At 41.6% G+C, this 24,795-nt stretch overlaps 1 protein-coding gene across 1 annotated transcript; it reads left to right on the forward strand.

Annotated features, from left to right (window-relative positions):
- The first annotated feature begins 10,221 nt into the window (after positions 1-10,221).
- Positions 10,222-23,539, forward strand: ldb1b (LIM-domain binding 1b). The gene is made up of 11 exons (XM_061274598.1): positions 10,222-10,359; positions 17,027-17,129; positions 18,937-18,981; positions 19,179-19,254; positions 19,343-19,445; positions 19,530-19,702; positions 19,975-20,097; positions 20,191-20,274; positions 20,582-20,705; positions 20,782-20,927; positions 21,453-23,539. The coding sequence occupies exons 1-11, from the start codon at positions 10,317-10,319 to the stop codon at positions 21,681-21,683; spliced, it is 1,251 nt and encodes a 416-aa protein (XP_061130582.1). The 5' UTR covers positions 10,222-10,316; the 3' UTR covers positions 21,684-23,539.
- Positions 23,540-24,795: the final 1,256 nt, after the last annotated feature.

Below are 24,795 nucleotides of genomic sequence, written 5' to 3' on the forward strand. Positions count from 1 at the left end.
TTTATAAATCAACATTAAAGACGTTAAAAGCAAAGCATTTTCGGCCATGAAAGTTGAAAGCAAAGATAAAAAAGATCACTCCCCTCATGACAATAACAACAACAAAAACAACCTTTGACAATGAAAGCTAGAGCTTAAACTCGACACCAAAATTCAGCACAGTATTTCTAATATGAGTTGGTTCATCGTTTCTCCGCTAGATGGTAGTATTTCCATCCTTGCGTAACCGCTTTCTCTTATGAGCTTTCAAAAGTTGTAAGTTTTCTCATGGGGTGTTTGTCCTTCTCACCTAGCCACAGAAAATACCAATCAGATAGTGTAAACATAACACATGCAATGTATAACGAAGCGAGGTTCATTGGCTTCTTTGTACTTGTGCCGTTATCTTGTATTATCACTTCGTTTTTCATAGCGGACGATGCGTGTGTCTGGCCTGTTATCTCTTGCATACCAGCAAGGGGTTGACCTTTCTTCTGAATGTCATGCCGGTTTACAGAGTCAATGGCTGTGCAAAATTAATAGGAAATGAAATATGGTCACATGAACCTGCTTGTATAACACGCTTTCTTTATTGTCTCCTTATGTGTCGTTTGTTGTATTTTTGTCATTCCGTTATCGTTCAGGATTTCCTTATTTGTTTGGAACTACAGTACACAAAAACTACATATCCAACTTCCACAGTCTTGTTCGAATGGACCAAGTAAGCAGCAATTAAAATGTTATGCCAATCCAGAATGCATTGTTTTTAATTTTCCTCAATGTTGAAACAAATGCTTATTTGAAGAGGATTTCTTTCTTGTTCTTCAACCTGGAATATTTTTCTTTTGTTTATTATTGTTTGGCCATTAAACCCCCTAAATTCCTCTGCTACTGTTATTCCCCAAGCTCTCACTCGTACGCCCACACGTACACATACACCGCACGTCTCAAAAGGCATTACTGTCTGAAATGGGGCCAAAGCCTCCGTCAGTTTCCTGCGGGTGCAGTATGTTTGGGAGTATGTGGAGACTTGTGTTGAGGAGGGGCAATTCAGTGGAAGTGGGTCACCTTACTGCAGCATTCAACACCAAACAACATCAACACCCACAGTCACATTTTGTATTTTGCCCACTGGGACCCGTGCTTTTTGTTTGGCAGTAAAATACACTCTCACTCACAAATGGACACTTTCCCAAGGCGTTAGTGCTTTGGGGACAAGCGAAATGAGGAAAGGCTTATTTATTTCCCATCATGTTTCTCAACGCCTCACTCTTGACCTCCAATGGCTCCCTCTGAGCTTGTTTGAAGAACCTGTGAGGTCTTGCGAGTCAAGTTGCCGCTTGTGTAACACACCCCCTTCGTATGTTCTGTTTTATGACCCCCTCCACCCTCGATGACTTCATGAAATATGTGTGTGCACTTCAGTGCCCTGCAAAAGCACTCTGATCTTTAACTTGACACCTTCTCTGCAGGGAAAGCAGGACACATATGTATTACTTGGTTGAGGAGTTATCCTTCTACCGTCGTCACAGGAGTCATCTTTGCCTTAAGTCCCTTTGCTTTCAGAGCCGAGAAGAATGGCCCCCCACATGGTATTGAACAATTATTGAAAACAATTGAAGGCCTCGGAGAAACACAGAAGAAAGGGGGCTTGGTTAATCGAGAAAAAACAAGCAAATGATGCAGACAGAGATGGTGAAAAGAGTGGAGGAGATCCTATTAAGAGAACAACGGAAGTGGGAATTCAAAAGTGCACACTTTCACTTACACACTGACATATCTTAATGTAATTGAAATGAGAAAACAGTATTGATGTTGCAGGTGCACAATAAAAAATGTTCCAACATAATCACAAAAAACCTGGCAATTGAACAGATGTGTAGCCTTTTTTTTTTGCCACAATACTTCAACGCAACTAACAAACTTAGTGTTAATCCATCCAATATTCAGAGTTGATGACATCACCAGAATACCTACCGACAGTAGTGCATTATGGGTTTTTTCTTGCAGAAAAATAGAAATATGTGATCAATATTTCAAGGTCCGAGCACAGAATAACGCATAGCAATCACTTGTGAAACTGCGGAAGGTGAGCATTTGTCCAAATAAAATTTTGATAAGAATAGTCAATGTTTGGCAACTGTGATACTTCTCATTTTTTCCCTCTGCTCTCCTTTGTCATTTGATTCACTTCAAGTCCTTTCTTTCCCCTCTTTCTTTGTGCTTACTGTCATTTCACTTTCTGTGACACATACAGACTGTTATTTGTCTTTATTACTAAGCCTTGGACTGTCATTATATTTTACAATGTGGTGGTTTGATGATATTGTAGCTGTTCTTGGTTATGCACAGAGAGAGATTCTATGAACTTGTCAACAGCGTCTTAAGGAACAGTTTATGTGGGCAGATGACAATTTTAACTGGTAAATGCGTGTGTACGTGGTCTTTGAGAAGCTGATCATGCTGGTGCTATCCTTTTTCTGCCACATTGCCATGGCGACAGTGCCCTCCCGGGGTAATGGGGGACGAGTGCGCAAGAGCTATTTATTCTCCCTCCCTCGCCCTTGCATTGCCTCCATCTCTCGCTCACTCCATCTTTGCCCTCTCCCTTCTGCAACCTCTCCATCGCTCTCTTCTCGCCATCTCCCTCCTTCCCTTGCTCTTGCTTCCCCTTGGCTTAGCACTCCCCTCCTCAAAATGAGATACTGCCTAATGAGACGAGGGTGAGGACAAGAGCAAGGGAGACAAAGCGCAAGTGTCTTTTAAAAAAAAAAAAAAGAGAAAAAGAAATAGAATGGGGGTGGTGATTTTCACAGACTTATGTTCTTCTTTGCATCTAAAGCGAGAACCTGTTTCGACACAACTCTGCGATGGCATTTTGGAAGCAAACAGTGGACAATGATGATAACACCGCTGAGATATGTGACCTCCTTTCTCTCACGTGTGGAGTATGAACAAACAGGTCATATCATTAGCTACACATGTGCAATCGAATGTAATCAAATAAAAAAGGCGTATCAATAATTCGGCCTTTATAATAATAAGTTGGGGAGGTCAATGACTTGTTCATTTAATAATAGTGAGTTTATTTATTGTAGTTACACTTTATGAGATCGATCAAATGCTGCTTCCTTATTTGGGAATGGGAGAGGGCATGGAAACATTTTCGGGTAACAATATCAAACTCATTCCAATGAACAAGTGGGGATTTTAAGAGAAAGTTAAGTAAAAAAAAAAGCTTTACAATAATATTTTCAATGCGGCCCCACTAGTTTAAACATGGTATTCTGATTAATATTAAGTTTGATCAATTTCTCATTAATATTAAGTTTGATCGATTTCAGGAGGCAGCTATTTTGCTACGCTGTCGGCAGAATAATAACAACTCACAGTTGTTCAGGGTTAAAGTAACAACCAGTCACCAGTTTTCTGAGTTAGGTCATGTGATGCTCGCATGCTGAGGTATGATGAAAACAGGTCCCTGCGCCCCGAGCAACTGTGATGTCATTTTCAGTCAACAGCAAGTGGCAAAATGGCTGCCCCATAAGAAAAGTGGCTGTTTAATCCATATTGTATGAACACAATATTAACCAGAATGCCATGTTTAGTCAAGTGGTGGTGCATATAATAATTATGTGAAAATTTAGCAGTTGACTCTTTAAGATCATACATTGTCAATCACCTCCCGAATACAATTGTAAGATCTCATTTTGCTTGATTCCTTCATGTGACTTTCTTTTATTTAAAGATCTACATGAGCCGAAGAAATTGTCCAGCACTCACTTTGTGTCTTATACTTAACAGGTTCAACAATTCCAAACTTGTGACACAGCTGGATAACAAAGCTGCAAGTCTCGATCTGGTAGACACAAATGAGACCGACTATAAACAGTGGGAGGGAAAAGGAGAACAGAACAGCAATCAGGGAAAAGAGAGGCAGGCAGTGAGTGAGGGAGATAAATGACAGAGGTGTAGAAAAAAGATGAGTGAAGTGAGAGAGCAACACTGTGTGACATACTGCAGACAGAAAGACTAACGGAGCGAGAAAGGGAGATGACAGAGAGGGAGAGCGCGAAAGAGAGAAAGGAAAGAGCTGAGGCACGTCAATCGCCCCCACCTCCGTGCTCCTCCCCCTTTCCGCCTCCCCCTACCCTCCCTGCCGTGTAGCAGACCTTTGCTCGATGGTAACAAGCCACTCAGACGGCTGCAGCGCACATACACAAACACTCACACACGTGCATACTTGGACGTCACTAGATTCCCTGAGGATCGTGTGAACAACATACGTGTGTGTGTCATACTCGACATATTTAAAGGGTGAAAGGACTCACATCACATGGTTGCATTCGCTCAAATCTTTCAGGTCACTTTGACACAGCCGCACAAACATGCACACGTGTGCACTATATACACACACCGACACGCACACACACACCATAAACACACATCCACGCTCTAGCACTCGGCCTCATTCCCTCCCTTTCTCTCCTTCTCTCCTCCCACCTGAGCTGTAATTTGCAGGGCTGATGAGGGCAGAGCAGAGGCAGGACTGAATTCTGCTCACTCTATATAACATTCACAGACTCACACACACATCCACAGTGCTCTCTTACTACTGAGAGAATCTGATCCTTTGTGTCTGTGTGTGCATGTGTGAGTGTGTCTGCGTGTGGTGTGAGCAGGCTCTCTTTTTAACCTCTTCTTCTTCTCGTCTGTCTCTCTGTTGCTTTTTGTCACTCTCCCGTCCTCCCTCCCCACTCTCCATGCGTCCCTCCCTGCTCCCCGGCTGTGTGTGTTTGTGTCTGTGTGTGTCTGTGTGTGTGTGCGTGTGTGTGTGAACCGTGGAGAAAACAGACGCTCATGTGAGCAGCAGCAGTGACTGGTGAGAGACAGGAAAGAGGAGAGGAAGAGAGCAGGGATAACAGAGGCAACACCATCATTCTCAACGGATTTCCACCAGACATGTGAGAAGATGTCGGTGGGCGGCTGCGCGTGTCCCGGTAAGTAGCCACCGTGGCGATGCGATATCTGCGACGGCCGCCGCTGCCATTGCCAGCCGCTGACTTTTCCATATCGTTTGTTGATGCGTTTGGAGTTAGTGAGTGCTGTTCCTGCCGTGGCGTGACTGAGGCACAGACAAACAGGGAGATGGGCGCCCTGGGGCCCTGGGCTCACTTTGCAAAGGCTCATGGGATGTTGCTTTCTGAGCTGGCCTAAGAGGGGGGGGGGACACAGAATAGAAGAGTTAGTATCTGTTTCTTTTTTACTTTTAACTTTAACGTAACTTTTTTGCAGGATATTGTTAGAGTTAAAGACTGATCATGAACAGATGTTTGTGACAAGCGGTTGTTGCTACAAGGACGCTTGTGTTCCTTCATTGTGCTTCGGTCTGTTGTTGTTTCGGACAACCGTTTCTGAGCGAGTACATCCGAGGTTGGCATAGAAGTCTTGTCAACAAAGATTTGAGAGAACGCAATGAGAAAGATGAATATGTTGTGAGAGGTCAAAGGTCACAGATGGCAAGATTGGCTCTGCTCGGTTAAATAAAGACTGCTGCATTTCTATTAGTTTGAGTACAAAAAGATCACATTGATGAATCTCATCCATCTGATCACTTCATTTGTGTGGCCGTCAGCGGCCCGTCAGTCAAAACCAGCTTTGCCCAGATTTTTTGGGGTGGTGGTTGGAGCTGGAAGCAACTGTAAAATGTCGCCATTATATTAAGACGGCATGAATAATTGTAGGAGAGGAGCCTTCCATGAATGTTTGTAGTGAAAAAAACCATCATGTGCACTTGTGTTCTTTAGCTTGACTCATGTAATCATTCATAATCTAATGTGGTTCAAAAGTTGACAACAATCCTCAGACTCACACGTTTGTATTACTTTGCTGACTGGCTTTGTTATGCGGGGGTCCATCCCTTTACTACCCAGAATTCCTTCCCTTTCTTCCTGGGGTCATGAATGAGGTCACTACATGCATACTTGACTGTGCAGGAATGTTTCGACACTCAAATAATTGCATTTGTGTGCTGTCTAACCACACATTTAGGTTTCCTGTCCCCTTTGTTTTAACCTAAAAAAGAGTAAATGTTTCAGATGATTGCTTGTCACCTATTTTGATATGACCCCCCCCCCCCCCCATTAAGTAACATCTGGTTGGTTTCTGGGAGTTCAGTCGCAGACAGCAACTCAGTGGAAGGACTATCCATCATATTAAAGTACTATATTGGAAAATGTGTGATTTGTCCTCTGTCTTTGAAGGATGAGGAACTCCCTGCAGGCTACATATGGTTGTATTTGGGTTGGGAGAGTCTGACAGCAAACAGATAACTCCGCTCATTTTTATTGACTCTAATCACACATGGTAGGAAAGAAAAAGAGGAATCAAGGTCTCGAAATAAACCCTGTGCTGGTGTGCCCCAGGCAATATATTATTAAGCGTTAGTGCGATTTATGGCCCACTCCTCATAGCACGTGTAGACATGAAATATAATCCCATAGTTGCAAATGTATTACTACATATTACTTGTACTGTCATGCAATATTCAGCCGCGAGGGAGAGGAAGGAAGTCAGTGTGGTTTTGGACGGGTGTAGTACCAACCCTGACATGGCCTCTCTTCTCCCCTGTCGACCTACCACAGTGACTGCAGTGGCAGCCACTGACTTTAATCACGAGAAGGATCGAAACATTAAATACTCTCATGTATTGTGGTTTGGAAACTATTTAACTGCTAAAGGAAGCCGCTTTAAGGGGCAGCCGAGTTCAGACACAATGCTTCATCATCCCAAATAGCCGAGCTTTGTGAGACGGATACAGTAGATGCAGAAATGTGAAGTCTGGCTGTGTGATTAAGCCTCTGTGTGATTAAACCAGCACGTGTGTTTCCAATCTCCGGGCCCTATGCTACACTGGGCAAATAGCGCTGCCACTTCAGCCGTTAAACAAGCTTGCACAGCCCAGGCTGGAGCTCTTGTTTAGAATGGGTCCTTAGCTATCTTGCGGTCAGATTGCATACTTAATCAACATGCTCATGGAAATTTCCAAATAGACATATGGCTGCCCTGTAGTGAACCTCCCATTTTGCTCGGATATTGTTTGCTCTGGTGTTTTAAATCATTTCTTTTCACCTCATATTATGTTTTATGGGTAGTATTTTCATTCGCTCAACTTATTAGCCATATTAAAAGGGGAAGTCGACCCCCAATTTTTTTTTCCCGTAAAAATATGTTCTGTGCAGCTCAACTAGTTGAAACACAGTGCTGTTGAAACGGGCAAATTCCACCTGTTTTTATTCATCTCAAGGGGGCGGCCATTGTGACTCTTGCTGGCGACTGAAAATGACATCACAGTGGTCAGCTCACAACCAATCATGGCTCATCAGTTTCCTGAATCTAAGCTGTTATGGAGGCTAACACAAATAATTGTAAATATTGTTGTTATAAATAATTGACATTTGTGGCAACAATGTTAGCTAGCACAACAAATCAAGCAGGTTATTTGCTCCAAAACAATTTTATGATTTTTTTTTAAACTTATATCGTTGAGTCGGCGGATAATGAAAAGGACAATTAAACTCTTATTTCTTTGAAATGTGGGAAAGACCATTTTCACAACAGGAAGCTTTATTCTATTCTTTTTTTTTTTTTTTGCAGTGTATCCCAACTGAGATTTAGCAAAAGACATTGTAGACCCTGAACTGGTTACATGCCACAATGCCATTTGATTAATTGATTCTGAATTTTAATGACAGTTGATCAAGGACCCTTAGTCAAAGCCCGACGACGAGTGGTGTTTCATTTCACCTAACCAGATGCTATGACTGAGCCGATCAAACGACAGTCACCACATAGTAGGTTCCCCCTTCTGTCTTCCTTTCCAAATTGTTTACATTCCAGTGGCATGTTCAACAGCAAAGGGTCCTAACCCTCCTCCATGTGTGGGCTCAGCGTTTGTGCTCGAGTGTGTGCGTGCATGTGGATGTACACACGGCATGTGCCCCAGCATGTGGATGACATCAACACTGGAGAAGAACGTGTGTGGATGTAGTCCAAGCTGTGACCAGAGAAAGAGAAGGCCGTGTTATTGTTTCTGATGCTCCGGTAATTACCCCTGACTGAACGGTGTAGTGGTCTCAGCCATTTATTTCTCAATTTTATTTGTCCCCACCTCACCTTATTCATCTACACTGACTTCATATTCCTTTTTTCTTTTTGATGCCTCTGATTGCTAGCGTATGTTGCTTGGCTTGTTGGCAAGACGAGGGGAGAGGTGAAGGAGAGTGAGAGACAGAGAGAGAGAGTGAGAGAGAGAGAAGGGGTGGGAGGGAGTGTGCCCTCTCATGCAGGGAGTCACATGGTGTCCCTGATTGGAGGAAAATGAGTAAAGACTGCAGCCTGGCTGAAATGGCAAGAGACAGAAAGGCACAAAGGCTTAGCTGTTTGGAAACGGGTTGCACAACAAGAGAGCCTGAAGAGGAGGGAGGGGGGGATTATGAAGGGAAAAAGAAAGCGAGAGTCGAATGATGTGATTTGCGAAAGGAAGAGTTAGAGGGAGGGCTGAGATAAGAGAAAACAGCAGAGGGTGACAGAGGAGGGAGAAGGAAGAGGGATGAGGAGCAAATGGGAGATGAAGGCTGCAGGAGTGCTTGAGGAGTGGGGAGGGAAGGAGCTTGAGACTGGGAGAAATCAGACTGTTTTCTGCAAGGCTGAGCGCTGACGTGATTGGCTGGAGGGGGGGCAGACCTGACTCGGAGATCAGAGACAGACAAAATGGCTCCCAGAGAACAGAGAACGCAGCATCAGGCCACTGTCACATCCCCTCACACAGCTGTCAGCTGACTCCAGTCACGCGCGCGTGCACGCGCGCACAGACGAAAGCTAAGCCACCTGCTGTTGTGAGGGAAGAACGCTGACAATGATTGTTTCTTCTTTTATTGTAATTAAAATACAGTTGTGGCGTACACTCACCCACCACAACATTATGGTTATTCCGGTATATTATGATATCCAATACAATAGTTTAAATATTCTGCTTATGCAAAAATAGTTTGTTTGGTTTTGATTGACACTGTCTTCAGCATAATGAGAGACTAATATTTCCATTCTTATGTAAATGAGATATCCAAAACATTACCGCAGCTCTCATTAATAACAGTTCGACACGTCTGCAAACCACAACAACATTAGTTGACATAATTATGAGGAAATTGTCATAATGTATCACAGCCAATAGTTCACTGTAGGCATGCAATAACATACTTACACAATGCGGCCACACGAGGGCGCTGCTACCTAAGTTCCGACAGGCAAACTTGTGTCACAGCCACAATGTCTTCGGATTTCCCAATTATCAATCCATTTTCTATACTGCTTTTATTAATCTTGGTGAGATTTACATTCTCTCAGTGGTGTTTTTTATTATTATTATTTTAAGAACAAAGTGTTATTTATTTAATTAATCTACGTTTGGAAAATGCTCACTGTTGGTTTTTTCTCTCTCTCACACACACACACACACACACACACACACACACACACACACACACGCACACACATATATATATATGAAAATACTGAAAAGTCTATTGTCTGACTTGGCACCTGGGTACTACAAGAATATTTTGGTGAGGGGTTGGGGGGATACTGCATCCATGACCCCCCCCCCCCCCTTGACCTCCACCCGTGGAGCTCTGAGTGGGGGTCGGCATGGAGACAGTAATCTAACTCGCATGTTTTTGCAATACTGGAAGAATCTAGAGTACCTACAGTAGAGCTAGCCCATGAAAGCACGAGCAAAGCCCATACAGGTGCCGAGACTCAAACCTTCAAAACTGTTATCCAGGCGTCTTAAAGATTAGATCACTGTGCTGCCGAATTAAACATCATCCATTCATCCATTTCCTGCTTGTGGATGTGGGAGCCTTGAACCTGTCCCACATCCTGTAGTTCAGGCAAAAGGTGGTCTCAGGGCACTGTTGAGACAATAAATAACTGTACCCCACTAGACTAAATCAAGGTACTTCATCATAATATACGTAGAAAGGAAAATTATATTTAATGTGGAAAACATGAATTTAGTCATTTTGGATTAGTCAGCTGACTAGATGAGTGCGGAAGAGTGTGTTGTCGAGGGAGGGCAAATGGGATGGTTGTTATCAGAACTGAGGCAGACATTCAGTTTCCTGTTGACTCGTGAGTGGAAGTGCCCCCTCCTCACCCTGCAATGCCTCTGAGCTGACAGTCTGGACACTGGAGATATCACAGAGAGGGAGAGGTATGAACACACAACAAAGAGTGGAGGAGTTTGAGCAGTGTATCGCAATCAACGTGACTTTATGGGTGACAAAACGGCCATGTCACAGCTAGAAACTGAGGGAGGTAAGATGACCTTTTCCTTGTGGCCTCTTGCACAGCTGATTCAGCTGTGGCTCCTCTCGGATCCAGTTTTTTTCTCATCTGCTTTTTTCCACCACTCGTGCTTTGATTAAATTGGCTTAAAGAGAAAGGTCAACTTCACTCAGATCACATCAAGGCATTTAATCACAGTGTGCCGCTTTTAATTACTAATAAATATATAGATACATTAAAATATGTTGTTACTGGGGAAAACAACAACCACATCTCTTGAGTGATGTGCTTTTTGAAAATGACGTTCAATTGTGGTTTGCATCAAAGGTTGTTGCTATTTTTATGTCTTCATAATTGAATTGCGCAAGTATAGTTGGGACCAGATATATTCTGTATGCAAGAAGCAAATTTATTTTTAAACAACTTTTTATAAATAAATGTTTTACACAGACATGTAGACACTTATGGGATTCAACATGGCAATGTATTTTGGGGTTAAATTGGATTATTTTGTGTTTTAATTAGAAGAGTCGAGTAGATTTTAACGCCGCAGACATGTTTTGCGTGAGTGGATTGCGTCACATGCTCATCATTTGTTGAGTCTGTCAAACAAAAACAAATACAATGCAACTTTTTAAAAATCCATTTTCCCCTATGATTAGGTGATATATTCTTTTTTTTACATATTACTTGGATTTCCGGCTTTAATGTGAGGCTAGCCAGTGCAGAGAAGGTTCGGCATCTTAACATTCAAGTGCGTGTGTGTGTGTGTGTGTGTGTGTTTCACTGGTTAGGGTGCTGCTTTAAGATAAGGCCTCGCCTGTGCCTCACAGCGAAAGAGACGGTGTGTGTAAGCCCTTAAAGCCTTATCCTGATACACCTCCCGCCCCCACTGCCTCTCCATCACCCCACACATACACTCGCTCTGTGGATTAACCTAGTCATGTAGCATTTCAATGGCAAATCTTACAACACACACACATGCACACACATGCACGCACACACACACATACAGAGGATTAACCCCTCTGTGCCCATAGAGGATTCTTAGCCACTCTCCAGTTGTGAAAACTTGCTTGGGTTACCATGGCTACTGTGGTCACAGAATAAAACGTACAAATCCATATAGGTCACACATGCACATACATGTGTATGCAATAAATGAAGGCTGCCAATAAGACTGACAAGAAACCTCCTGAGGTACCAATGTAATCATGTCATATGTAACCTTGCTATGTTTGATCAAATATATGTACACATAAAGTCAACTAAGGCATCTTTTTGTTATTGGTCGGCTGAGTGGCGTACCTTCGAGGGAGTTTATCTCCTTAATGTCTCACACTCGGTCCACAAAGGTGCATATTTGTCCTGGAATCATCATTCTGCAAATTAAAAGCAAATTGGTAACAGCCAACTTGGTAAAGACATACATTATTTTGTTGAATAATGTCATTTGAATAGCATGCCGATGTCACGGATTTTCAGACCAACTGTATTTACATATTAAACACAAAATTGTTTTAATTACCGTATTTTCCGGACTATAAGGCGCACCGGACTATAAGGCGCACCGTCATTGAATGGCCCATTTTAAAACTTTGTCCTTATATAAGGCGCACCGGACTATTTTTATCCAAATCAAATCATTCTCCATTTTATCTTTTTTATTTCAATTTCAGACGCAACAAATTACTTTATAATCATAAAATAATGATCCATAGTCTTTTTGATTCATGATTCATAGTCTTCAGCGGGCCACTTATGATTGATTTCATGACACAATTGTTCGGGCCAGTTTAAATTTAGGAATTTGGTCCATATATAAGGGGCACCGGACTATAAGGCGCACCGTCGGCTTTTGAGAAAATTTTAGGTTTTTAGGTGCGCCTTATAGTCCAGAAAATACGGTACTTGTTCACTCAGTATAAAAGGCCAACTATACTTTTTTTTCCTCAATAAATTAGATTATCATGGAAAACTCAATTCATCTCAATAGTTAAATTGAAATAGTAAAATGTAAATATTACCGAGATTAACTATACAAAGTAGGGTATATACCCCGCCTGTCTTATAAAGTCAACTGGAATATGCGCCACATGTCAAATGGAAGGGTGGGAAAGTTTTTTTTTTTTAAAAGCTACATAACTACGCATTTTCACTTGGCAAGTTGGCAAAGCGGTTAGCACATTTGTCTAACAATTCTGACGTTGGCGCTTAAAATCTGGCCTTTCCTGCAATCTCGCTATGCTTGAGCAGGTTTCTGCCAGGTACTGTTGCTTCCTCCCACATTCCTCAATAGTGCTTCATTGGTTAAGTAAATTCTCCTTTGAGATGAATGCTTATTTGTCTGCATAACATGTGTTTGCAATTGGCAAGTGACCAGTCCATGCTGAATATACTCTATTCTGGTTCTCGCTTAGTCAGCTCGGCTCCAGCTCACACGTGAACCTGACTGTGTAGAAAATAGATGCATGAATGTGTTTTAACTTGGTGGGCCTGAAAGAAAAAATCAGAACCCTGTTTGCGATGATGGTTCATGGTTCACATTTCACATATGACAAACGTGGACTTAATAATACTTGTTCTTTTTTATTTCCAACTTAATCCATATGAGTGAGTCCTTTCTGGCTGTGATCTGAATATCTGATTATATTTTGAGGCGATTTAAGCAGATTTAGAGGCTATGGGATTCTCCTTTAGACTTAATGCGGTGTGTGTGTGTGTATGTGTGTGTGTGTGTGAGAGAGAGAGAGAGCAAGAGAGAAATAGAGATGAGAGAGAGAGAAAGAGAGAAAAAGAGAAGAAGACCGCTGACCCTTAAAACACTCTTTGCGAGAATCATACAACAACATATGACTCTAACAGCACAACGAGTCTCAATAACCCCACTATGCTTTATTGTAGGTATGGTGTTCATGTATTTTGGAATCGTAGCCAAAATGCTCAGCTTTTGTTTCATCAGACTACGTATAACAAAATCTCCCAAATACTTGCAAGGGAAAGAAAACCTGTCAATTCAAAAGGGGTGTGTAGACTTTTTATAGCCGCTATGCCTCAAAGTTCACTAAAATTTCAGGCAAATGTTCCACCGGACTTTCTTTCTTTCTTTCTTTCTTTCTTTCTTTCTTTCTTTCTTTCTTTCTTTCTTTCTTTCTTTCTTTCTTTCTTTCTTTCTTTCTTTCTTTCTTTCTTTCTTTCTTTCTTTCTTTCTTTCTTTCTTTCTTTCTTTCTTTCTTTCTCTCACTGATGCAGCTCAGTTGTTTGCAGCCAACTGATGATGTGCATTAATTAGGTGGACATGAACATGACTTTACAGACAAGATGATCTTCATTTCCACACGTACTTCCACTCGGCTGCATTAGGCCAATTCTCATCTGTGTCACTTAGAACTCAGGCATGGGATGGAGGAGGAGGAGCAGGAGGAAGATGTGAAAAATGCTTAGCAGACAATCTTTATGAGTATTGGAGTGGAGGGGGAGTGGGGCTGAGGGGGGTGACTGGCGGTGGCGGTCAGGGGAGAGAAGAGCAAATGTACTGCGGAGAGAGAGGAGGAGGAGGAGGAAGAAGAGGAGGAGGAGGGCCTAGAGCTATTGTTCATGTCCTCCCGTGAACAAAGGGCTCATCGGGGTCCGTATGTAAACCCACAACAGGCTTCAGTCCTCTGACAAGGCCTCATGCGGGACAAAACATAGCGGTCACACTCCCGCTATTTGGGCCGAATCGCTTCCCCGGCCTCACAGTTCGCGGAGTACTGCATCGATCGCGTTCATTGGGACGTGTTGTGTGGCTACGTTGCGCCTCGCCGTCCAGTCAGCGGGCCTATCGGAGCGTACGCACGGACTCTACTACCGATCTGTAAACATTCGTTTTCTCATTGGACTTCAGCGCAGGTAAACGCTCGCTTATCCCGGCTACACGCTTCGCATCTTTTTCGGTTAATACCCCGGCTCCATGATTAGTTATGGCTGATCGAGCGGTCGACGCGGCTGGGGTTTCTTTGATTTAGTTTGGTGGTTTCTGGTTTAAAAGGGGATTTAATGCTAAGTCGTTAGCACAGGAGCTAGTCGGTGGTACCAGCTGCCATCTGGACTTGCTAACGTTAGCCTGACCACGAAGTCCACGTCGTGGTTTGATTTCACACACTGGCGATGGAGACCAGTGAGAGTATTTGTTGTGAATGTTTACAGTTTGTCTGCGTCTATTTTGTTTACTTGCATTGACGACTGATATGTCTTTTGCTTCGAAATGTGCCAAGCTAACGTTTCACCTAGCTTACTTAGCAGTGCGCGCTTGGTGCTTTTCTAATTGCCTTTGTAACCTCTCAGTCCTTCGTTAAAATGTACGAGTACGGATTTAGAAATAATAAACGTGTCTGCGATGCCTTTACAATTTTGACGGACAACTTTAAACAAACCGCCCTGTTTTACAGCACGTTTTGTTTTGGAAAAAGTTCACGATTTGTTTCAGTGTAAGCTAAGTGGTCCAAATCTGCTGAATTGTTATTGTTTTGAAGAGAATAACTATTGTGTCGAGTTTTTTGTGCAGTGAGAATTGCTGATCTTTCTCGTCATCGGTGTCATACAACGTGGTGTTTGTTTGAGCTACGCCAGCCCCGCATATCATCAATGTGTGTGTTTGGACAGTGCAGCGTTTGCTTGTTGGACAGGAATGAACAAATTCCCAATGGAGGAAGTAGAATCCTGCTGATGTGATTGGGACAGCCTGTCATTAACCACTAACAGGGGATGAGAGAAGCTAATGGAGCTCTCACCAACTAATGGACACATAACATCGATTATTTATTTATTTATCAACTCCATTTGTGTTGTTTTTCTCCTCCCTCTTGTTGTTGCACCCAGCCCATTGCACAGTACTTCTTGCTTGCACACTTTGTCGACAACAAAGTGATCATTTTCCGGTTGAAGTTGAGAAATTTGATTTAGTTCTGAACAGAACAACAATTTGGTGTTAATAAAGCCAAAACCAACATATGGAATATATATTTGCATATTAAAGCGATAACATGGTGCTGGCAATCGCAGCAATTAAACATCCAAGATATGAAAAGAATTTCTATTTTTTTTTTAAATGTTTTTACACAATCACCAATCCCATTTACATGTGCTTGAAAAACCTGTCACATAAAGACACAGGCATATGTTTATTATGTTGAGACAAGACGTTAAGAGGCGGGGTTGTCACCATGGTAACGGCTGGGGTCGTGACCTGCTGACTGCTACTCTGGATAGCCTTTAAGGAGCTGGCCAATTAGAGTAAGAGACGCGCGAGGCCTGTAAGGGATGGCAAGAGAATTGATGTTTAGTACGAATTTCAATACCACTTTTAGTCACGTTAATACCAGTGCAAGTACTGATACAATACCACCAGTACTTTTTGCGACACAAAATATCGCTAACATATAACTTAAAAGACCCTCTATATCCCAATACAGCATTTTCTCTTAAATTCCACAAAGATCGGTAGTTTTATTTTTATCTACATTCTTTTTTCTCGCCAATATTGAATGACTTTTTAGCCTCAGCAATATGGTCAGCTATCAAGTATGATGCTCTTAAGGCGCTTACATTTGTTGATGTATTAGTTTTGGCGGCGTCATCCACTCTGTATTTCGAGTGGTGTTTCTGTTTCTTCTTGGGCTAAGACTCGTTATGCCGCAATTTGATTTTCATTTAATTTTTATTTGATGGTTTCCAGGAAAATTCTGGCCCTCTGACAAATACAGTTGGTCACTTCTGGCCTATGTTTTTGCCTGTGTAACTCATTCATTACCTCCTGGTTTGTAAAACACAGCTCTTCAGCTCCCACCCAAGAGCGAGATGGTACACTGTAATTGTCACTTCCTCGTTCTTTTCTTTGACATCATCCTTAACTTAGTGACTTGTACAACTTTGACACGCTCTTGTTGCCGGTATGGCGTATCGAGGGCCTAATGTTTTTATTATGTTTTGAAAGCCTTCATTCCCCACATCAGACTGTAGTCTCAAGTATTTAACAATAAACCGTGTTAACGAAGCGGTTATTGCCTTTTGCTGAGTTGTGGATGGGTTTTGATTGGAGGATGTCCTATCTGTCTATTTATTAGCTTGAGCTGTGTACATTTGTCATACTATCAGCGTACTTGAATTCAGTTTTGCTGTCTTTACATAGGGTGATACTCCATTGTTTATATAAAATTAATATTTCCTTCATACTTGCGGGAGCGTTGTCCACATCATTCTCATGGCATTGATTGACATTGATTGGAACTGGATTGTTTTTGTTTTCAGCAGCTGTAACAGCAGTTTAAACTGGGGCTTCGGGCCGTTTAAGCTATTTTCAAACTAATTCATGTCCATGTGCCAATGCACTAGCATTGTTTAATACAAAACCAAACTCAATGCGTTTGAATGGGCGTAATTTATACACAGATTTTGCCTCTTTGCGAACCGGCCCGGTCCTTCTATCCCACAAATAGTCAGGGTTCACTGTAGAGTTTGTTTTTCTCATAATACAGTCCTTAATTGCTCCAGTTGAGTGTGTCCATAGAAGTATGTTTACTCTAAACTTTAATTTTGGTGCCCCATGACAGATTTCACTTTCAATGCAGTATCTTCTGTCCTTCAAAAATATCAAAGGTGATTTAAAAAAAAAAAGAAAAGAATAAAATTAAAATTCCCAATCTGCTTTTCCTTACAGGCTGTTCCTCCAAGTCGTTCAAGCTGTACTCCCCCAAGGAGCCCCCCAACGGTAGCACTTTCCCCCCCTTCCATCCCGGTACCATGTTGGACAGAGACGTGGGGTGAGTTTTGTGACTGAATCTATTTTGGGTATGTCGGATGCTTGATCTCATCTGATCTCAGAAGCCTAGCAGGGTCATGACTGGTTTGACTTAGATGGGAGACCAATTCTAAGGGGGAACCATACAGTAAATTTATCAGATTAACCTCCAGACCATACCACAATAGAGCTTGCATTTTAACTCAACGTCTTTTCCAATACTTTTGCTCGTGTTAAAAGAAGGGGGTGGCTTCAAACAAGAGGCGCTTTGAGCTGAGTCAACACATCTAATGTTGAGTAGCACGAAGTAAAAGCTGGACTTCTGAACTTTTATCTATTGTTAATCTCTCCATCTGGAACTCAAATGTCTTCAGTATACAAAAAAAGAAATGGACCTTATTGAGTGGATTGTATTTTTAATGTATTAAATGTATGCCCCTGGATACTGTTTACCTATTTGATGGTCTGATTGGTAAAAGTCAGATAAAAGCATACAAGTCCATATGAAACTTAATGCGATAAGAATCTTGCCTTCTGTATTAAAGCTTTATTTGTGTAGTTTATTGGTGAGAGCTGGAGAATTTTGAATTTGAGTTTGAGAATGAGAAAAATCCTGCGGCAGACCTGTTGTCGCTTCTCTGGGAAAAATATTTCACATAGGTGGTTATTCGGTTTCAGCTGAGTGCAAGTTGTACCTCTGGGACAAAGTTGGAATGGTCTTGAGAAATCATAGTCACTATGGCTTCATACTTTGTGTTTTTAAAAATAATTCCTAATTTGTTGCCTGTTTCCCCTTTGTAAGATGGCTGTATTAGCAACCTGAGAAGATTTCGAAAAATGAAAAGCTGTCAAAATGCTGGTTGGAAAAGCCACTTCAACCTGAGTACAACACAACAAGAAATTTAAAAATGCAACAAAGGGTTCCCAAGAAATTAAGCTTTTTGTGTGGGTGGAAAATGGCCAAGTGTTATTTTTGCCTAAGGCCCTAATTAACAGAAATTGACCAATTTCATTTTTAAAGGTATGGTCTGTATTTCTTAAGGAAAACAATAAAGCCAAACGAATCAAACTAATATATGAACATAAAATATATTAGAATGTAAAAAAAAATTAAAGTATATAAGCGTTATTTTCCTTGAATTTATGTGAGTTCACAGATAATGCTATTTCTCAGGAACTTTTGGATGGTTTCGGCTGAAAGCTGTTGACTGCAGCTATGGTCCTAGACAGTAAATTGTACACAAAGTTATGTTTGCCTTTTTAAGATAGTGCCACAAAGCTCGTCGTTCGTAACCTTTGCCAACAATATCTTGGGAACTTAAATGGTCAATAAGGAAAGTGTCATGCAAAAACTGAATATTTTAAGCTTTTGTCTGGATGTAAAATATATAATTAAATATAAAAAAAGTCAACACAACAGTTGTGATAGCTGCAGGGACTTCCTGTTGTGTGGATTACGCTCGGTTTCATCCGCTTCATCCATATTCATGCAAAATGACGATATTCTTCAAAAGGCTAATCAAGACATAACAAATATTTTGTTATGCAGAAGAGGCTGGCTAGCAACAGCTTCGGCTGGCTACTAGTGCGGTTCCTTGTCACGTTGCCCCATCTCTGCTCAATGATATCAAATAAATTGTGCAAAGAATAATAGATGATAGCGCTGAGCTACTAAGGCAAGTGTTTATTGCCCACAGTACGGTTCTTGCGGGCTCTGTTAGTAAGAAAATGGCTTTGTGTGTTACATTTACACTCTCATCCAAGTTGTTGTGATTTGGCTTGTTTGCATTATCTGTGATTAAAAAGATCTCTCTATCTCGTTTCTGCAGTCCAACCCCAATGTATCCTCCCACATACCTGGAGCCAGGCATAGGGTAAGACAACATTAAACGGCTATACAGATAATGGGGTCTCCTCTCGCATTCAATTGAGCATTAAAGTCTGACCAGACTAAATGGGGTTGTTAAACAGCTCCGATGGCGCGGCAGCTCAGAATGTCCCTTCTGTTTTATGATCACAAGCCAATTGCGCTACTTCTTTTGTTTTCACCTGCTGTCTTTTTATGGTATAGGAGGCACACGCCATATGGCAACCAGACAGACTACAGAATATTTGAGTTAAACAAACGGCTACAGAACTGGACAGAGGTTTGTTACACGCTCTCGGGAATTCTCTTAGCACAACATTGGCACCGTGTGTGGCAAATGGAATAATTGCCCATTCTCCAAATTGTAGGAGTGCGACAACCTATGGTGGGATGCATTTACTACAGAGTTTTTTGAAGATGATGCCATGTTGACCATTACCTTCTGTCTTGAAGATGGGCCAAAGCGTTACAGTAAGGACAAATGCCGACATATTGCATATTTAGTCTCATCTCTACTGTGGCATCTCATCCTTTTTCCTGTCTCATCCCATCAAGCAATTGGTCGGACGTTGATTCCAAGGTACTTTCGGAGTATATTTGAAGGTGGCGCGACTGAGCTCTACTATGTCCTGAAACACCCCAAGGAGTCGTTTCACAACAACTTTGTTTCACTTGACTGTGATCAGTGCACCATGGTCTCCCAAAATGGAAAACCAATGTTCACACAGGTGAGTGAACATTCAAGGTTGGGAAACATCTGTCCAGAATATCTTGATTGCAAAGCGCTTGACATAACTCACAAGTGACAAACTCGAGGTAGAAAAATCTTTATTTAGAAAACTTTCCCCCCCCCCCATCAAATCTCAAAGAAACAGTTTTCGATGTCTGTATTCAAATTACATTTTTAATAATGCTGGGTGAGATGCAGCAAACCATTGAAACAAACTCCGCAGAGATATACTGTACACTTTCTAATCCTAGTCTAACTTTTCTTCTGTAGGTGTGCGTGGAGGGCCGCTTATACTTGGAGTTCATGTTTGACGACATGATGAGGATAAAAACGTGGCACTTTAGCATCCGACAACACCGTGAACTCATCCCTCGCAGTATACTTGCCATGCATGTGAGTGGAGGCCAATCCTGAATCTGCAACACATCCTTATTGTCTGCGAATATGCCTGTTATTCACTCTGTGTCCTGTTGATAACCAACTCAGGCCCAGGACCCACAGATGCTGGACCAGCTGTCCAAAAATATTACAAGATGTGGCCTGTCAAACTCGACTCTAAACTACCTCCGAGTAAGTCAAACTCATACCCTACACTTGCTGCAACCCGTTTTCTTTGCTACAATCAAATTTCAAATTTGGCCATACTCCTCGAGAACATCTTTTGGGTGTTGTGTGTAGAGACTTTACAAAATGCTGAGCAGTATGTATCTTAGTTTCTAAACATGTCGGACTGGGTCTGCAAGTTACGCCTTCTTAACAATGTGCACTGCATGGCTCAGTCAATTAGATGTCTTTAGCTCAACCACAATGACTTTGCAAACATGAGGCACTTTTTTTAACATCAGCCTTCTTTCTACCTGTCTGTTTTGTGCTCCAGCTGTGTGTGATACTGGAGCCCATGCAGGAGCTGATGTCCAGACACAAGACGTACAGCCTCAGCCCCAGAGACTGCCTCAAGACCTGCCTCTTCCAGAAATGGCAAAGAATGGTGGCACCTCCAGGTAGGCGAATAACACACACACACACACCAACGCACCAACCTTTCTTTACACGCAACTCTCCCTGCTTGCTGTTTAGCCGAGCCATCAAGACAGGCCCCAAACAAACGGCGGAAGCGTAAGATGTCGGGTGGCAGCACCATCAGCGGAGGAGGAGGAACTAATAGCAACAATAACAAGAAGAAGAGTCCGGGCAGTGGCTTCCCTCTGTCTAGCCAGGTTCCAGTAAGTATATCAGTGAAATCATCTGTCTAGGCAACTGGTACTTGACAAAGTGCTGTCTTGATTTATTGTTGACTTGGCTAGAATTTTCAAACTAGCTTATGCAGTCAATCTAGCCTCTTTAAGACCGTGGCTAGTCTTAGAAATAGAAAGTGTGCCAAATCTTCTTGAAAGGTTTCCTGATTAGAAGCAAAAAAATCTGTCAACCTTCCTTCAACAAAATTAGTTGGTTAAATTTCTTTTTTTTTTTTTAGATGACTTGTTTCGTACACAAGTTGAGTAAAAATTGTCCATGATGACTTTAGTGCAACCAAGCAATTTCTCCCTCATGCAAGTGTTGATGTGCATGACAACACAGCCCTCTATTTACGGAAGACCATTTAAGTTTAGCCGCATCACTGAGCGCCTGGCATCAAACAACTGCTGAGATGCCAGGTAGTGCTTAACAATATAGTGAACATAAGTGGAAGTTTAACACACTCCAAATGCCCCTCACATCCCATTTACCATTTTATTTTGTCTGTCCAGGATGTGATGGTGGTGGGAGAGCCCACACTGATGGGAGGGGAGTTTGGCGACGAGGACGAGCGTTTGATCACGCGGCTGGAGAACACCCAATTCGATGCAGCCAACGGCATTGACGACGAGGACAGCTTCAACAACTCCCCGGCTCTGGGATCCAACTCGCCCTGGAACAACAAGGCGCCCTCCAGCCAGGAGAGCAAGAGCGACAACCCCACCTCACAGGCATCGCAATAGACTTTGGGCTCCTCCTCCATAACCCAATTCCCTCGCGCCCTCCTCTGAGCCTTCCCAAAGCCAAAAGTCTCAAGAGCAACAGGTTTCCTAGCAGCCCCCCGACAGGCGTTTTGAGCTCTGACTCTTCCGGCACGCGGTGCCTGGCGGCGCTCACTTCGACTTTCTGCCATGACTCTTAACTTCCCAACTTAAAGGCACCGTGGTCCCTTCCCCTCTTCTGGTCCTTTTCTTCGTTTCCTACTCCAAATGTCTCGTCTGCTTTTGGTCATTTCCACTTTGGACAGCGACATGCTAGTTGTGATGGAGGCGCGGTGATTGAATCCAGGAGAGAGCTAACCCACACTAAACCCAAGAAGAACGCTACAGCAGTGTGGCATGGCTGAGGTGGCAAGTTGCTCAGGGACAGCTTGTCCACCAACCAGCCTTGAAACCACTCAATTCTGGACTGCTCTGATGCTTCAAGGCACTAGAAACCTTTGTCAACAGAGTATCTATGTGAGCGCGTGTGTGCGCACGTCTGCGTGAGTGAGCGACAAACGTTTGAGGAGAGAAAAGAAGCCTAAACACATCAGTGTCTTTGCTAAATCGAGCAGACCAGAATTTAGAGACGTCTTGCAAAATTGTTGAAATTGTGACACCGAGTGTGGGACACAACAATTCACACTAAACACACACACTTAACCATACACACACAGACCCGCGCGCACACACACGCGAACGATGGAAGGAGTTTGTTTCTCGTTATGAGCCATCTCTGAGTAGACTCCGATGTAAGCAACATACACACTTACACATTTTAAGAGTTTTTATACAGTATATATTTCCCTAGAATGTTTTTTTTTTTTTCTATTAAACATCTTCAGTTCAATTGTTTATTTTGATTTTTTACCAATACTGAAAAGCTACAGACCAAGGAGCACCACAGGACTTTTATTCCTCCTCTAAAATATATTGTTTTTATCTTTTGTGTTTATAAAAGAAAAAATATTTAGTGTGGATGTTTTATTTTGTCTTTCCGTTGCTTTTGGAAATTTGAACTTTTGTGTATTTGTGCTTGTATATTTAAGGTAGTAGCAAAGTTCTGTCTGACTGTAATAAGATGTATTCTTACTTAGATATACCTAAAGCCATCTTGATCTAATGTAAAGAAACAAAATAGGAGAAATGAGGAAAAAAAAAAACCCACCCCACTCGTTCCTCCCTCTTTTTTTAAGGGTAGTGTAAATTAATTGACAAAAATCCCTGAGGGTACAACAGCACCATCGGAAGGTGTTTTGTGTCTTTTGCTTTTCTTTATTTATTCAGGACATTCAGAAATCCACTGTTCCAGGTCTACATTAAATTGCTAGTTTTTTCCCCCCCTCCACTGTCAGAGGTTTTATGTCGTGCGTAACCTGATTCAACCCAATGTCAAGTGAATGTGCTGAAATGTTTGTCTGACTTTCACTCCAGTCACTGGCTATAAAGGTTGTTAAGAAACTTATACCTTCCAACAATGTTTTAATTTGTGCCATCTTCAAACATGTTCTAAAACCAGCTTAACATTATGTTCACTCTGCATAGTTTAGTCTATAAATTCATGAGTCATAAAAAGCCTGAAAGAAGTCCTGCTGTTCTTGATTTGGCCCTTCTGGTAATCATCATGACCATAAGTGGAATCTTCTAACTCTTTGTACATTTCTGTTTTGTTTTACACTTTCAATTCATTTAAAATTTATTTTGAATGGTGAATTGTACCTTCCTCAAACCCAGTAGAATCATTGTTTGGTATCATTTATTTTATTTTAATTTGGTTAGTTTCCGCCCTTGCTAATTAATGTATGGTACCAATAAAAAAAGATACATTTTCACTTTAAGACATTGTTTCTGACATTATTGCAAAATTAGCAGAAACTAAATTATTCAAATATATTTCAGAATATGAAATAACATGCAAGAGGTTCTTAACTGCATGACCGTAATATTCATTCATGTAATGATTTTAAAATGTAAACACGCGGCTAGTGTTTTTTCACTTTGTTTTTTCACTTTGTATCAACCTGATTGATACAAAGTGTTGTATATGATATTTATCTCATAATTTATGAAAGATAATTAACATGATCAGTTTCTACTCGTTGCATAAATGAATGAGTTATTAATGGAAACAAAGGTAGTTTGAACATATTTGTTATTTCAAAATTGTGTATCAAACCGTCACATTAACTGCTGGGACAGGCTCCAGCACCCCCGCAACCCCGTGGGGGACAATCAGTACAGAAAATGGATGGAGCATCAAATTAATCATTACTAAAAATCCAATTTACATTTTAAAAGGTTGATGACCCCTGCTTAAAGAATTTCTAAAGGATTATTACTGTTAATGCAGTTACCAGGCTACGTAATAATTACTTTAATAAAAGGATTACCGTTTTTTTCCATGTATAATGTGCAAAATTTGACGAATTTATTGTCCTAAAATCTGGGGTGCGCATTTTACATGGGTACAAAAAAAAAATCCGGATATGATACGGAGGCCCCCATTACAGATGCGCTTTCTTCTCTGCTGTTCACGTCAAACACGCTCTATACGAACACAATGCTCTCGTATCAGACGCTTGCTCGATCATCTGCTTGTTCGCTGTCACAATGTGCCCTACACAAATCCGAAACATTTCTTCGCTATCGAGTTTGCTAGCGCATGCGCAGTGATACTGACCGGCAGAATAACATCCGGTTGTTCCCAAAGATATTTTTTCTGAAATAATTTTACGTTAATCGACTTAAGTAGGAGTCAAAATTTGGGTGCGTATTATATACATGGGTACAGGCTTTTTTCCAGCATCAACATGCCATTTTAGGGTGCGTATTATACATGGGGGCGCATTATACATGGAAAAAAACGGTATTACTATTATGCAGTTACCAGGCTACGTAATAATTACTTTAATAACTAATATAATGATAACGACAATAAGTGGTATGGGTCACACCGGTTAAAAGTTAGGTACATTTATTTTTTAAATGTCTGCTCTGTTGATTACGTTTCTAAGTGCATACTGAAAAGTACCTCGATGTTGATCAATTCAAACAATGACACATATAAATCGTTTACAGTCTTTTATTGCAATAA

Source organism: Syngnathus typhle, linkage group LG3, assembly GCF_033458585.1.
Source record: "Syngnathus typhle isolate RoL2023-S1 ecotype Sweden linkage group LG3, RoL_Styp_1.0, whole genome shotgun sequence".
Taxonomy (NCBI): domain Eukaryota; kingdom Metazoa; phylum Chordata; class Actinopteri; order Syngnathiformes; family Syngnathidae; genus Syngnathus; species Syngnathus typhle.

What these genes read in the sequence shown, in the direction of transcription:
- ldb1b (XM_061274598.1), top strand. Translation starts at nt 10,317, where the DNA reads ATGGGTGACAAAACGGCCATGTCACAGCTAGAAACTGAGGGAG. An exon ending in TACCTGGAGCCAGGCATAGG is followed by an intron (nt 18,982 to 19,178) that starts GTAAGACAACAT and finishes TTTATGGTATAG; the next exon opens with GAGGCACACGCCATATGGCA. An exon ending in AGATGGGCCAAAGCGTTACA is followed by an intron (nt 19,446 to 19,529) that starts GTAAGGACAAAT and finishes CATCCCATCAAG; the next exon opens with CAATTGGTCGGACGTTGATT.